General features: G+C 44.4%; 1 protein-coding gene and 1 long non-coding RNA gene across 3 annotated transcripts in view; one reads left to right on the top strand and one right to left on the bottom strand.

The window, feature by feature from the left end:
- Positions 1 to 1,328: 1,328 nt before the first annotated feature.
- On the bottom strand, positions 1,329 to 14,362 carry LOC138819436 (uncharacterized). Its single transcript, XR_011369434.1, has 4 exons — positions 14,221 to 14,362; positions 11,873 to 11,970; positions 3,896 to 4,034; positions 1,329 to 3,370 (listed from the first exon to the last, which is right to left on the bottom strand). It is a non-coding gene; the product is annotated as an uncharacterized lncRNA (long non-coding RNA).
- Positions 13,853 to 14,962, top strand: part of Sobp (sine oculis binding protein homolog) — a 176,956-nt gene continuing 175,846 nt past the window's right edge. Inside the window, exon 1 of one of the 2 annotated variants that reach the window (XM_070010953.1) lies at positions 13,853 to 14,253. In XM_070010953.1, the coding sequence (XP_069867054.1) occupies positions 14,158 to 14,253 (96 nt within the window). In that variant the 5' untranslated portion in view covers positions 13,853 to 14,157. The remainder of the gene's footprint in view (positions 14,254 to 14,962) is intronic. The other variant, XM_070010952.1, reaches the window with a different exon arrangement.

The raw sequence follows: 14,962 nt of genomic DNA, 5'->3' as shown, positions 1-14,962 counted from the left end.
TATTATGCAGTGAACTCCAATATTCAATATATTAATTTATTCAACCTCCATATTCAAATAATTCTTATAGATTTCATCAATAAGGAGTCTGGGCAAAAAAACCAAAAATCTCAATGACTTCTGTATTAGTCTAAACATTTATTTATTACCTTGTGGACTATTGCAAACCCTTTCTTTTTGTGTTGGTCCTGGGGCTGAAACTCTGGGCCTGAGCTTTTTTGTGCTCAAAGCTAGTTCTCTACCTTTAGAGCCACAGCTCAACTTCCTGCTTTTTAGGTAGTTAATTGAGATAAGAGTCTCATGGACTTTCTCTGGCAGGCTGGCTTGAAACCGTAATCCTCAGATCTCAGCCTCCAAGTAGCTAGGATTATAGCTAGGATTACCGGCATGAGCCACCAGCTCCCAGATGCAAACCCTTTTATGTAATTTCCTGCTTCTTATCTGTTCTGCACTTTCCCTGTTGTCAGGTTGATCTTATCTCACGTTCTGTGATGAGATCTTATTTATTTATCTTTATTTTATTGTATTTATTTGTTTTTGTCCTGGTGGGATCAAAACAGCCCTTTATGCATCCATCCCTCACTGCTGTATTTTAAGACTCATTGGGTTCCATGGACTTCCAGAAATAGTGCATTCATGTTCTTTAAGATGGGATTTGAGGCCATTCACAGTCAGAATGGGATGACCTGATAATCCCCTTTCATGTGTTCATCATATGCACACTGAATTATTCACTCTTCCCTGTGTACTTTTACACCTTGATATTTTTCTTCATTTTATTCCTCCTGCCTAAAATGTTCCTTCTCTTCTCTTCCTCACCTGGCAATCTCTTACTCATCATTCTTCAAATCCCAACTCAATTGGTCACCACCTCTAGTCCTCTCTCAGAACCAGTCATATTTTTTAAATTCCCATCTTACTTTTGAAATACTTTTATTACTTATGTTCACATTCAGAGTGCCTGATCCTGTGTTTATATTTAGTGGGATCCAAATAACATACTCATTGAAATGAACAGAAGCTGAGCAAACACAACAGAAGTTTGGTTAATGAAGTGTGCACAGAGCACATGCCCTGGGATTTATATACAGTCAGCCTAGTCCATAGGCTCTGTACTTTATAACCCCATGTGATAGTATTAATAATTCTGATTATTGCAAAACCTTCACAATCCAAATATGTTATTAAGAATTTCACTGGCAGCCTCTGAAATATAAAGGTTTGTAGATCTTTTTTAAAAGGCTTAATCACAACCAGTTAGAAATGAAAAGTTAACGAGAACATTTCATTCCCTAAACATCCTAATTAATTGATGATTAGCATATGGATTTCCAAATTTGCCTTTTAAAGTTTGCACTTAGAAATTGCAAATATGTCTATTAGGAAGCATTTCTAGGTCAGTAGAGTTTGATTTGTAATATTTAATGTTTGCATAATTCAGCCTTGGCCTGACTTTTCAAATGTATTCACAGACCTACATTTACTTTTCTAGTGGAATGATTTGCTATAAAGTGACTACAGTGGATAGTCTGGGAAGATTCTATAATATTCTCTTGGGTCCTTAGTTGGTTGAGTCTAGTTGGGTTTTAGGACTTCACATTCCTCTGTGGAATCCAAACAGTTCAAATCTCACTCTCTCTCATATTGTTGCATATAGATCAAAGCTCCAGATATCTGGCAATAAACCCTCTCACCCAGGCTGTGTCTCTGAAATGAAGGAATGGCCTCTGGGGTGGCTTGTTGGGCAACATAGTATGTCTAGTGGTGGTTCCTAGGAAGTGAGGGGCTGCAGTAGCAGAAATGGCAACCCCTTGAATACAGTCTTCATGAGCCTCTCAGTGCCTGCTTATTTCCTAAGCTTGCTCTCCCAATCACCTGGAGTCTACAGACTCCCTAAGCCTTATCTTCCCATTAAAAAACTACATTTATTTGTAATTGGCACACCGTTACTGACCATATTTAGGAGCTTCAGTGTGATATTTCAGTACATGCACACAGAAGGTAATAATCAGATCAGAATTAGCATATCCATCACTTCAGATATTTATCATTTCTTGTATCCTCTCTATTAGCTATACTGGGCTTCTCAATTAATTGTCAAACACTGTTATCACACTGTGCTATATGTCAAACATGAGAAGTTATTCTTGTACCTGTGTTTGTATATCTTCCTCCCCACCCCCAGCTCTAGTAAACACTATTCTATCCTCTATTTGAGATGAACTTTTTAGATCCCAACTGTGAGTAAGAGCACACAGTATTTGTCTTTGCATATCAGACTTATTCCAATCAACATTATGTCCTTTGGGCCAATCCATGTTGCTGTAAATGTCAGAATTTCCTTTTTTTTTTTTTTTTGCGGGGGGAGGTTGGTCGTGGGGCTTGAACTCAGGCCTGGGTGCTATCTCTGAGCTCTTCAGCTCAAGGTGAGTGCTCTACCACTTCAGTCACAGCACCACTCTCAGTTTTCTGGTGATTAGTTGGAGATAAGAGTCGCATGGGCTTTCCTGCCTGGGCTGGCTTTGAACTGCAATCCTCAGATCTCAGACTCCTGAGTAGCCAGAATTACAGGCATGAGCCTGTAAACTTGGCCAGAACTTCACTTTTTATGACTGAAGGCTATTTTGTTGTATATGTACTACATTTTCTTTATTCTTCACCACCTAGATCGAGTTCTTATCTGGATATTACAAATAGTGGTACAACAAATATGAATACAGATATCTCACATAGTGGTTTTAGTTCCTTTAATATATGCTCAGTGGTGGGGTAGTCCCAGCTTTATTTATTTATTTAGTTACTTGACAACATTATTATTGCAAAATTCCTGACCAGTACCGTTAGTACTACAAGGGAGCAGAGAGAGAGAATACTAGACTTTGGAGGAGGGTTCTTGGCCATTTAGTAGGTGTGTATCCTCTTGCAAATCCATCATCTCTTTTTTAAATAATTTCATGTTTATTCATTCCATCATCTCTTTAACTCCTCATTTTTCATCTGTAAATTGGAACTATAGCAATAACTGTGTTATAGTCGTTGTGCAGAGTGAATAAGGCAATCCCTACAAAGTACTCAGCTCAGTCCTGGTGTTTAAAAAAGCATTTGATAAATAGTAAATTATTATTACTGAAACTCTACATAATTGATCCTGTACTCTATGGCTCACCACATGAAAAGAACACCCAATGCATATTCTGTGTTGTGTTGTATTCTCCAGGCTGGGTTTTGTTTTTGTTTTGTGTTGTCTTCCAGTTTAAGACTCCAGCACTTTTCTCTACTGTTCACCCTAAGATTTTTATTCAGGGCACATCCTCCAGGCCATTGAAGCTGAATTTCCTTTCTCTGATTGTCCATCTGTTCTCCTTCACCTCTAGGACACAGACAGGAGATCAGCATCACGTGAAAGGACAAAACTTGTAGGAAGAATCTTTTTGCATCTGGTATACACACATAATAGCTTTAATGTAATTTTAAAAACATAAATATACAGCCTGTATCTCACAACTTATTATTGTATCTTTAATCTATCTACATTGCTTTTGATGGATCTTTCTTCCACTGAAATATATAATGTCTTCTTATAGTTAAATTGCAGAATCTTTTCCACTCAACTTCCTCCCTCTGGGATGTAATAAAGAGACAACTTATGGCCCAACAGCACATTGGAGACAAATTTTCTGTGACAGAAAAATGGTTTTTACTACATGTAACATTTCTCAAAGGAGGTAGGTCAAAACATAGATATCAATCCTCTGTACCCATTTACAGAATACCATATTTGGTTGTAGAATATTAAAATGCAGTATCTTATTTTGAAAGGTTGAATATTTTATAATGGCTGCTTTGATTTCTATAACAGCCATGTATAAATTATAATAAGGAAGAAATTATTTACCACTTCTGCCATGTTAAAGGGCTGAGAAGAGATGAGCAATGGTGTAGTACAGGACATCTACTTGTGCAGGTATTGGCAAACCCAGGGCTTTTCTGCTTGATCTACTTCTTCCTAGTGGACCCAGTGTTCAGCACTTTGCCTAAGGTGGGAAATGGGGAACATTAATTCTCTCAAGGGTAGTTGTGAGAAATGATTGACATAATGTGTGCAAAACATTTGGCTCCTGGAAGAAACTCAGTACTCAATAATCAATACTTTAGCTCAGCACAGGATTGTGAGAGATTTTATAATTTCAATAGCATCTGATTGTATATATGAAGGAAATAATACTACTGGAAGTCTACAAAGACAACTTCATTAGTGGCTATCATAAAAGCAGGCAATGGTATTTCAAGATAACTCAGATATTAAGTTAAGGTTTCTATTCACCAGAATTTTATTTTGCAGTGCTTAAGTTTAACTGACAGCCTTGCACACATGAGGTAAGCACTCTAACTTAACCCTGACACCTACCTACCCCATGTGTGGCAATCTATAGTGAAGCTCCAAAGGCTCAGAACATAGCCCAGGGGTACAGTGCTTGCCTAGCATGGGCAAGGAGTTGAGTTTTATTCCCAGCACTCTTAAGAAAACAAAAATAGAGTGAGGCTCTTTCCTGTGTCTAAATTCCTTTCCTCATCTGCTGCTTCTTTTTCTCAACCTTGTAGAATTTTGATCTCTTTCTGGATTGGGGAATTCCTTCCTTCCTTCCTTCCTTCCTTCCTTCCTTCCTTCCTTCCTTCCTTCCTTCTTTCTTTTTTTCTTTTTTTCTTGTGGGTCATGGGGCTTGAACTCCTAGCTTGTATGCTGTCCCTCAGCTCTTCAAAGATAGGCTCTGCTGCTTGAGCCGCAGTGCCACTTCCGGTTTTCTAGTGGTTTATTGGAGATAAGAGTGTCATGTGGACTGTCCTGCCTGGGCTGGCTTTGAACCATGATCCTCAGATCTCAGCCTCCTGAGTAGCTAGGATTACAGGCGTGAGCCACCAGTGTGCGATGGGACATTTCTTTTATCATTTCCTTTTCAACATCTACTAGACTTCACAATCTAGACTTCACAATCTGAATTTTTCATCTAGCAGGAATCTAGGATTATCAAACCTCAGTGAAAAAAAGGTTTCTCTTAAACTATTGTCTCTACCTTGGATTATACTGAAGTGGGGAGATCAGACCTGACCAATGTGGCCACATGGTGGATGGTAGGGTCTGGTATCTTGTCTCCCTGATGGGGAAGGTGAAGCCTCCTCCTCCAGGTGATGGGCTGCCTGAATCTCTGGAGGCAGGGCTAAGCACTTGGATGATAGGTTACTAAACCTGTCAGTCCAGTGCCTAGGACTCTGGTTTCCTGTGACACTGCCCCCCCTGACCTGACCCTATTTAGGCTAGAACCAGCTCAGGCACCATTATACTATCCTATATGTCTCTGTGTTCATGAACTGTCTCCTGCCTCCTGGCTCTTCTCTAGTCACCTTGGCATCCCACTTCAGCTCTCCATTGGAGCTGAATTGGTTTGTTGGCATCGTTTCATTCTTTCTTTCTTCTCTGGCCTTCATGGATTAGTTTCCTAACAGTGTTAAATGTATTTGCTGGCTGCTGGTCTTTGAGATAGGAGTCCACCATGCAGTCACTGGCCTTTTAATAAAGACTCCTATTTAATCTTTAAAAATGTGGCTTCTGTTTTCTTTACCTACAACAATACAAGTCAGTTTAAAACTTAAAAGTCATGGACAACTCACGTTTATCTGTGAGTTTCTTTGATAATATCCTTATCCTTAAGCAATGGATGCCAAAGTCTAATTTGAAGGAAAGAATGCATGGATTAGGAAGGAATTAGTAGGTATAAACAAAACAAAATACTGTTTAGTATATCAAAATATTATATTACCACAAAGGGGAGCTGCCCTACACCTAGTCTTTGATCTAATTTCTTCTCAGTTGGCTGACCTAAATTATTTTCTAGTCATGGCTTGACAGACTGATTGTACAAATGGATAATGGCCAGACCACATATGACAATAGAACTTACACCTGTGAGCTGCATCAAAAAGCCAGAAAAGTCAAACCACTATCTCTGGCTGCCACAAGAACATCAGAAGAGTTCAGACTCGATCTTTATCTTTGTCTCTCCTTCCTTCCTTTCTTCCTTCCTTCCTTCCTTCCTTCCTTCCTTCCTTCCTTCCTTCCTTCCTTCCTTCCTTCCTTCCTTCCTTCCTTCCTTCTTTCCTTCTTCTCTCCCTTCTTCCCTCCCTCCCCCTTTCTTTCTTTTCTTTTCTTTTCTTTTGGTACTGGGGTTTAAACTCAAAACCTAACACTTGCTAGGCAGGTATTCTGTCATTTGGGGCATGCTTCCAGCCCTTTTTGCTTTAGGTTATTTTTTAAGCTAACCTCCAAGTGTGATACTCTTTTTATTGTCTCTCAAGTAGCTGGGATTACAGGTGCAAGGCACCAAGCTCTTCTGGACTTGGTTAGCTTTACAGTTTTTTATTATTCATTCTTCTAATTCATTACCAACCAGAAAAAACTACATATATGCCAAACCAATCATGTAGGATGGCCTACTTCTAATCAGCTTACCATTTGATTAGCCTTCTCTAGTTTCTCTATGCCAAACAGAATACACTTGAAATATTTTTTCTACCATGAAGCTTTCCTACTCCCATACCTGCCTTTGAATTTCTGCCAAGTACAAGTGGCAGTGGCTGACTCTCTTGCTCTAAATAAATAACCTTTGTTCTCACTGAGTAGTCTTCACATTTATTTTCCCAGGCTTACCACTTGGGCATTGAGATATTTGGAGTAAATACTCTAATTTGTTTTCTGCTTTGATGGATAAGAATTAAAAATCCTAACTTTCCATTTTTCCTTGAATTTATAGGTGCTGGTAGGTTTGCTTCAATAAGTAGGGGTGGAATATTCTTGCAAGTATATATGAATGTTTATCTTTGTAAATGAAAGTTATCTGACTGTATTGTACATGCATTTGAAGATGGTTATTCCTCATATGTCAGATTTTCTTTAATTGACATGTATCTGTATTAGTCTGCACATATCAATCTAAAGCTAGCGCAAAGTACTGATGATCTTCAGAAGAGCAGATAATGCATACTTGTTTATAGAAACCTGTGCTGCTTGATTTGCAAATCACTACAACAGACTATGTGGTCATCACAAAATTATTAATAGAAATTAAAATTCTTATCTCACAAATGAAGAAATTATAGGTGACATATTTGATGCTTCCCTAAAATAATGAAGTCCCTCATATAGACTTTAAGGTCTATAAAATGTTATATGTCTAAAGTCTATAAGATGCTACTATTGACTAGAAGTTCCTTTCATCTCTGTGACATAGGGAATTTCCCCCTTCCCAGTCTATTGGCATGGTTGTAGTCTTTTGGGGGAGCTTGGTTCTGGGCCTGAACTCAGGGCCTGGGGACCATCCATAAACTGTTTTTGCTCAAGGCTAGCACTCTCCTACTTTGAGCCACAGCTTCCACTTCTGCTCTTTAGGTGGTAAATTGAGGATAAGAGTCTCACAGACTTTCCTGCCTGAGCTGATTTCAAACCTCAATCCTCAGATCTCAGCCTCCTGAGTAGCTAGAATTACAGGCATGAGCCACCAGCACCTGGCTTAGATGTGGCTATAATCTTTACCTAGGGGGAGAAAGTATCCCTGGAGCAGCAAGAAGAGGTGTGACCTGAATCATTGGCAAGTGACCCACAAATGTAAATACTAGACAGAAGGAAACTTGGGTCTTTCCATGCAAAGCAGGTGTCTTTCCACTCTGTACTTGTCAACAATGATCTTAAAATGAAACCTGGTCCTTTACAGATTCCATATCATCTGGCTTTACGTTCCTGCCACTATTCCTACCACTTTCTCCATGCTCTGCACTATAGATATCTTTCAAGTTCTCAGATATGCTGAGCATACCCATTCTTCAGCAACTTTAACATTGTGACCCAAACATTTTCTCCAGGGTTCTAACATCTCTATAAAGTGGTTGCTATTTCAGTCAAATTTTTCTTCATAGAAATCTCTTTAGACCATTTTTGCTACAGCAACCACCTTCTTCTGTCCTTATGTTGTATCTGTATCACATTGTTCTTTCATTCTTTCTTTTTTGTTAGTTTGGGCACTGTCCCTGAGCTCTTTTGTTCAAGGCTAGTGCCTCCATCATTTTGAGCCACAGCACCACTTTTGGTTTTTCTGGTAGTTGGAGATAAGAGTCTCATAGACTTGCCTGCCCAGAATGACTTTGAACTGCAATCTTCAGATCTTAGCCTCCTGAATAGCAAGGATTACAAATAAGCATAAGCCACTGGTGCCCGACTACATTTTTCTTTTATGTCACCTATCTGGATTTCAAATTCTCCTCTCTGTTATTTCTTCATTTGTTCACTGTCTGGGCTACATACTTGGTGAGATGTGGGAACTTGCCTGCCATGTTTGCTGCTGGATTCCAAGCATCCAGAAAGTGCCTGGGCCCTCAACATATATTTATAAATGAATAAATCATAAGTCCCAGCTGAAAAATCACATAAAGTTATGTACTCATTCTCCAGAAAAAAATATGCAATGAAAGTTTTGTACATAATTTCAGGAGGTTTCAAACCCTTAGAAGCCCAACTATTGCTCCCCAATTAAAGCCCCTGCATTAGTTATGCTGTTTCTGTCCTTTTGAAGTTCATTCTAGAATTTTGTTTTTTTTGCAATTAGATACAAGCATAGATTTTGAAAGCATGTTTTAGAAGTGGAATATAGACCAGGTGCCAGTGGCTCACACCTGTAATCCTACTTACTTATGAGGCTAAGATCTGAGGTTCATAGCTCAAAGCCAGCCCAGGCAGGAAAATCCATGAGACTCCCAGGCCCAGAGTTCAAGCCCCATGACTGACCAAAAAAAAAAAAAAAGTGGAATATAAGGAGTTACAAGCCAATTACTGCACAGATGTCTGATATATTGATGGCTTCTAGTGACCTATTTCAAGGGACTGAAAATGGCTTTGGTGGGAACTTTAAATTCTTCGCTAGTTCTCCTCTCCTTTGTGGGACTTGGAAAGATAAATTTCCCAGCTTCCCATGGAGTTGATGAGGTCTTTGTAACTAATTCTAGACAACAGATTAAAGATAGAGATGGCAAATGTGACCCACCAAGTTGGAACATGTGATTGCCAATGAGGTTTTCCTGGGCTTTGTCATCTCCTGGGGTAATGATTATGGAATTATGCTGGTATAGTATAGAAGTGCACTACCGAGCCATAAAATGGAAGCTAGGCCACTCTAGAGAGTCACAGAGATCCTTAGCTGACTGTGTTTGAGCAGGAATTAGGGACCTTTGTTGTTTTAAGTCTCTGAGCTTTTCCTAAGACTTGTTATTTCAGCACAACCCAATAAAACCTAATACACCACTGATGGGGAAATATGCTGTGAATTTATATACCATTGGGAGGAGAGATGTATTTGATATGATAAGAATTCAATGTAAGATGCATCTTAATTTCAGATATGTTAAAATGTGAAATGTGGGCCTCAGATTAAATAACATACAGATTGTTAAAGAAATTCACTAAATCAGATTAGCATACTGTTAAGAGCTCCAAAGCTGGAGTTGGGCAGGAAGTTATGAATTCAAGTCTTAGTACTTACTGGCATGTGTTTTAGTAACTTGTGTAATCTTTAGCTTCTTTATCTTTGAAATGGGGATAATTAACATGACCTCAAAGGATTTTGTGAATACTAAGTGAGATAATTCCTATGTGTTCAGCATAGAAATATATTTTTAAAAATTTTAACTTTTTCTTGTTATTATAAAGGTGATATACAGAGGGGTTACGTAAGTCAGATAATTAGTGCATTTCTTTTGGGACAATGTCACCCCTTCCCTTGCTTTCTCCCCATTTTCCCTTCCTGTCCCCACCCACAAGTTGTATAGTTCACTTTCAACACAATGCCTAGTGAATTACTATTACTGCATTTGTTCCTCCATTTTATGTGTGCTTTAATTCTGAACTTTGGCTAGATCTCAGAACTTGTTCAAGATGAACACTAATTTCAGATGATATACAAGAAAATATTCTATTTATTTATTTATTTATTTATTCATTCATTCATTCATTTGTTTTGCTGGTCCTGGGGCTTGAACGCTGGGCTTGGCATTGTCCATGAGCTTCTTTGACTCAAGGCTAGCACTCTACCTCTTGAGTCACAGTGCCATTTTAGGCTTTTTTTTTTCTGAGTAGTTGATTAGAAATAAGAGTCTAAATAGACTTTTTCCTGCCCAGGCTGGATTTGAACCATGATCCTCAGATCTCAGTCTCCTGAGTAGCTAGGATTACAGGCATGAGCCACTGGCAACTGGCAGGAAAATATTTTTAGAGTGCACTAATTAATTCTTGGAGATAACAGAGAGACAGATCCAAAGGGGATCTGGTCAAAAGAGATCACCCCAGAGACTTCCCATCTATTTTCTGATAAGTTTTCTAGGTGAATCAAAAGGCTAAAATGATCATCAAGAGCAGTCTTGAAGAATATATATTCATATATATTCATATATATGAACAATCCTTGTGCTGCATCTTGGTGACTGGCAGGGGTAATGAAAGGAAAATTAAGGGCAAATTTTGTACATTCAGAACTTAGGGTGTATATTGTGTGTGTGTGAGAGAGAGAGCTAGATGGATGAGGATGGAGAGGAGAGGGAAGGGAAGAGTGGTAGAGAAAAGATGAGTGGGAGAGAGGAAGAATGAGCCGGGTCATAAGGGTAAGTCACTGTAGCAGAGTGTGGCTCTTCCGCAACGTATTTATGTATGGTTCCTGCCTATGTGGCACAATATTCTTACAGACTATGAACACTATTTTGCTTGAAATTTCAAATTCATAAAGTACCAACTTTTAATAAAACTGTCTTCATCTGTAGTTCATTTGAAAGAATTTAGCCATTGACACTGCAACAATCCTACTTCTGAAGTCCATTCTACAACTAAAGTTTGCCTCATATATGCTTAGTTTCCTTGTCACTAAGGATAAGCATTCTGTGTCCAAATACAACCTTTTTACCTCAATTTTCTGGAGAAGATGTATTTGCAAAGGAACAGGTGGCTGATTAATACATTTTAAAAATTAAATTCCTAAATGCCCGCACTGTTTTCTTTAGTCAGCTTCTCCAAAGGAAGTGTAGCTGCTTCAGCATATAACTCTGGGCTATAGTTCATATTCTCTGTTTACTTTATTCTTGTGAAACTGTATCCTAAGATTTGGGTATATAACTTGTTATTTGATATCAGCTGAACAACAGTGAACCAATTGTAATAGTGGTGGCACCAAAAGAAACAGAGGGACTTCCATGTTTCTAAAAGAAAAAACAAAAGCAAAACTTCCCCCCACTCCCACAATACACCACAAAAGCCCTTTCGTTTTGGTTCAGTTAACAACGTATCTTTCTACAGTTTAAAATATTCATAAATCCAAAAAGTTTTCTATTTCCCCAAGTCTAAGGGGAAAAACCTACTCCAACTCACATATTATTTGTCAAATGTTTTAGGATGAATTTAGCTTTAAAAGCCCAAGGTTCCTTTCTCTCTCCCTCCCAGCAGTTACCTTAAGGGACACACTCCTCATCCCCCGCCCAATGGCCGCTGTCCCCCCAAGGGGATCAAGAGAGGAGGTGTAGTGATGCAAACAGGTTTGGGCTTGGCTTCACAGCCATGCAGCCCACGTGGCTCATCGTGGGTGTTCCCAAGTCACCGCGGGCTGTGACACGGCTCGCTCGGAGGATTTACGGAGCTCTATCCCGTATACCTCCACTCCAGATGCTACCGGGAAATCGCTGTTCTTTAAAGTACTCCAAAGTCTTCATCCTATTCTCTTGATTCTTCTACATCTCTGCTTGCTTACAGCCCCAGGGATTTTTAACTTTCCTGGACGCAAGAGTTTCTCACCGACTCGGTGCTGGCGCGAGCGGGCTCCGCTTAGGCCTCCTGGATTGCCTGGGATGTACACCGCCACGCAGAGCGGGGTGCGGCTTCTTCTCGCTCCCCTGGTACCGGGAAAGGAAGAAAAGAGGCAAGAGGAGGTGCTCAGCCTTTCTGAGGACACTCCCAAAGGAGTTGGGCATATATGCAAACAGAATGATGCTAAGATGCAAACCAGGCAACGTGGAGGTGCTAAGCCCTCTCGACCACGCTCTCAAATACCCCTAATTGACATTTAAGAAACGAACAACGCTAAAACGCAAATTGGGCAATGTGGTCCCCCCCTGAGCCTCATCTGACAGGCCGAACTGAGGTTTTAGGGGAAAGCTTACTCATCCCTCCCCCATACACACACTGAATTCATTCTTTGAAAAAAAATGTGTAATTTTAAGTTCCACCGCTGTCATAATGAACACTCCACAGTAACTGGCAGTGGAACAATGGACACCCCCATATCACATTGTGTCAGGTAATTACAAAGTGCCGCGGCGCGGGAAAGCTGGGCTAGGAGCTTCAATGGTGCCCTGCAGCGTGCGGGAGCGCTCGGTGCCGCGGCTCTCGCCCAAGCTTCAAGACCAGGTTCGTGCCAATGTTTCAATCCAGACCGAGGGACGGATGCAACCGGACCTTGGCCCCGGGCGTGGATCGAGGGGACTCGCACTGCTCCGGAACGCGGGTCGTGGGGAGAGTGGAATCGGGTGGGGAGAAGGTCCCGCCGGGCGTGGCGAGGGCCCCCGACTCCTGGGGAAGGGATCTCCGCGGGACCCTGCGCTCCCAGCAGCACCCACCCACTACGTCCCCTCGTTCGGGTTAAGGCTAGGGCACCTTCATAAGGGGGCGCGCGGGGTCACGCGGTAAAGATGTTACTTGTAGCGGGACATCCGTGTGTGCGGAAGCTAAGGGGAGGAGGGGGGAGGAGAGAGGGAAAGAGAGAAACAGAAGGGTGGGGGGGAGCAGACGCAGGCTGAAGGCCGAGATGTCCTACTTCTAAGTCATTCTTTCCAAGGCAAGCGCTTTCCGGCTGAGCAGTGGAAGGGCGCGCCTCTTTAAAGGCCACCCAGACAGGTCGCGGACCTCTCCTAAGGGGGTTCCAGCCTCGGGGCGCTCGGCTGTGGCCCCAGGATGGGGACATATCCTGACAGCTGAGGGTTGGGTCAAACCTGTGGTTTCCTTCTCCCGAGCCTCTGGCGCTGCAGTCGGAGGCGGCGAGCGCAGCCGGCCGTCCCTGCAGCGGCCCTCTCGCGTGGCGCCCTCGCGTCCCCGCGCCCTTTCATGGCTCGACCTACTCCCTTCACCTCCCATTCATTTTTCCTTTAGCCGCGACTAGGACTGGCTCTAAAGCCAACTCCAACCGCTCCCCCCCTACCACCCGAAGCCCACATCCCGGAGTTCAGGAGAAAGGGCCGGGGTCGGAGCCGGCGGCGACAGCGACGCACGGGAGACGTCGCGGAGAGGTGGTGGCCGCGAGGGGCGCCGCGAACCGCCGTTGCCCGCCGCGGATGAGCAGGCGGCCGAGAGCAGCCCCCGGAGCCGCGCAGCATCCGCGTACCCAGTGACGGTGGAAGCCACGCCCTCTCGGGAGCGGGGGGCTGTGCTAGCCCCCCCACCTCCCCCGTTCCCGTCCTGCTCCTCCCCCTCCCCCCTCCCCGCGCCGGCCCCCGGCCCGCCCCCGGCTCGGCTCGCGGGAGGCGCTGGGCGCCGGGGCTGGCGCGCTCTGCCGGGCGCACACACACATCCACGCACGCACGCCCAGAGCAGCTCTCTCCTCGTTGAGCCCGCGTTCCCCTCGTCCATGCAGACGGACAGAGCGACGGAAGATGGCTGACGACTCCGTGGGGCCCCGAGGATGCAGCCCGGCGGCAGCAGCGGCGGCGGCGGCGGCGGGAGCGGCAGCAGCGGCGGCGGCGGCGGCGCGGGCAGCGGCGGCAGCGGCGGTGTTGGCGGCGGCGGCGGCGGCGGCAGCAGGAGCCGGAGCGGCGGCGGCGGCATCCCCGAGACTCCCCGAGCTACCTTTCCCTCTGACAGCCACTGACGGTCTCCGCCGCTAGAAGAGACCCCGCGTCTCCAGCGCCCGCCTCTCCCCCTCCCTCCCGGCCCGGCCCGGCCCCGCCAGCACCGCTACCTCCGCCAGCTTTGCCACCATCAGCACCACCTCCACCACCGCCACCACTACCACCACCACCACCACCACCACCGCCACCGCCGGCGGCGGCAGCAGCCATTTCATCTCCACAGAAACCAGACACAAAAACATGGCAGAAATGGAGAAAGAAGGGAGACCTCCGGAAAATAAAAGGAGCAGGAAACCGGCTCACCCAGTGAAAAGGGAGATCAATGAGGAAATGAAGGTATTTTTGGACCTCGGGGGTTGGGAAGACCGAGCTCTTTCTTCCGTCCGCTCCTTCTGGGCTGTTGTGCGGATTTGGGGGGATCCAGGGGCGCGCTTGTCAGTTTCTCTGGGATGCCCGGAACGCCTCGGCTCCTCCTCCAGGTGCAGAGCAGAAGCCAACTCGCGGGTTGCTTCCCCGAAATGTGCCAAGCTCAGATTTGATGAGGGCGGGGGCGGGGGGGGGTAGGGAGAGACCACATACTACTTAACGGTACAAACCCCGGGTCGGCACAGATTTGTTTCAGGGACGGGGCCCCAGGGGCTCCAGTGGTGGCTGGGCATGACGGACAGGCTTTCCCAGGGTAAAACCATCCTTCGGACCCTTCCAAAGTTGAGAGCCGCCCGGCCGAGGCACCTCGGGGAGAGCTCGATGCCACCCCCTCTCCCTAGTACATCTGCCTGCTTGGTGATGTCGCTTCGTCCCAAGTCGCCAAGGGTGACCGTGTAGCGGTTGTCAGTGCCCGCTCTGTGGCGGCCTGGGCGGCGCGGGTCTGGGACGGTCCTGCCCGCCCGGATCGCCCCGCCCGCGCCCGCCTGGGTGCTCTGCTGTCTCCACCCGAGCGCGTGTCTCTGCCCGCCCCGCTTCCTGGGTCAGCACCCCCCTCCCACACCCGCCCACGGTCCCGCTGAACGCTCGATTTTCGTCGGAGGGGCGGCCTTCGCCAGCG

The sequence above is a fragment of the Dipodomys merriami genome, unplaced genomic scaffold (genome assembly GCF_024711535.1).
Source record: "Dipodomys merriami isolate MVZ:Mamm:240054 unplaced genomic scaffold, mDipMer1.0.p SCAF_8, whole genome shotgun sequence".
NCBI classification, from domain to species: Eukaryota; Metazoa; Chordata; class Mammalia; order Rodentia; family Heteromyidae; genus Dipodomys; species Dipodomys merriami.
This window is presented reverse-complemented; position numbering and strand designations above follow the sequence as displayed.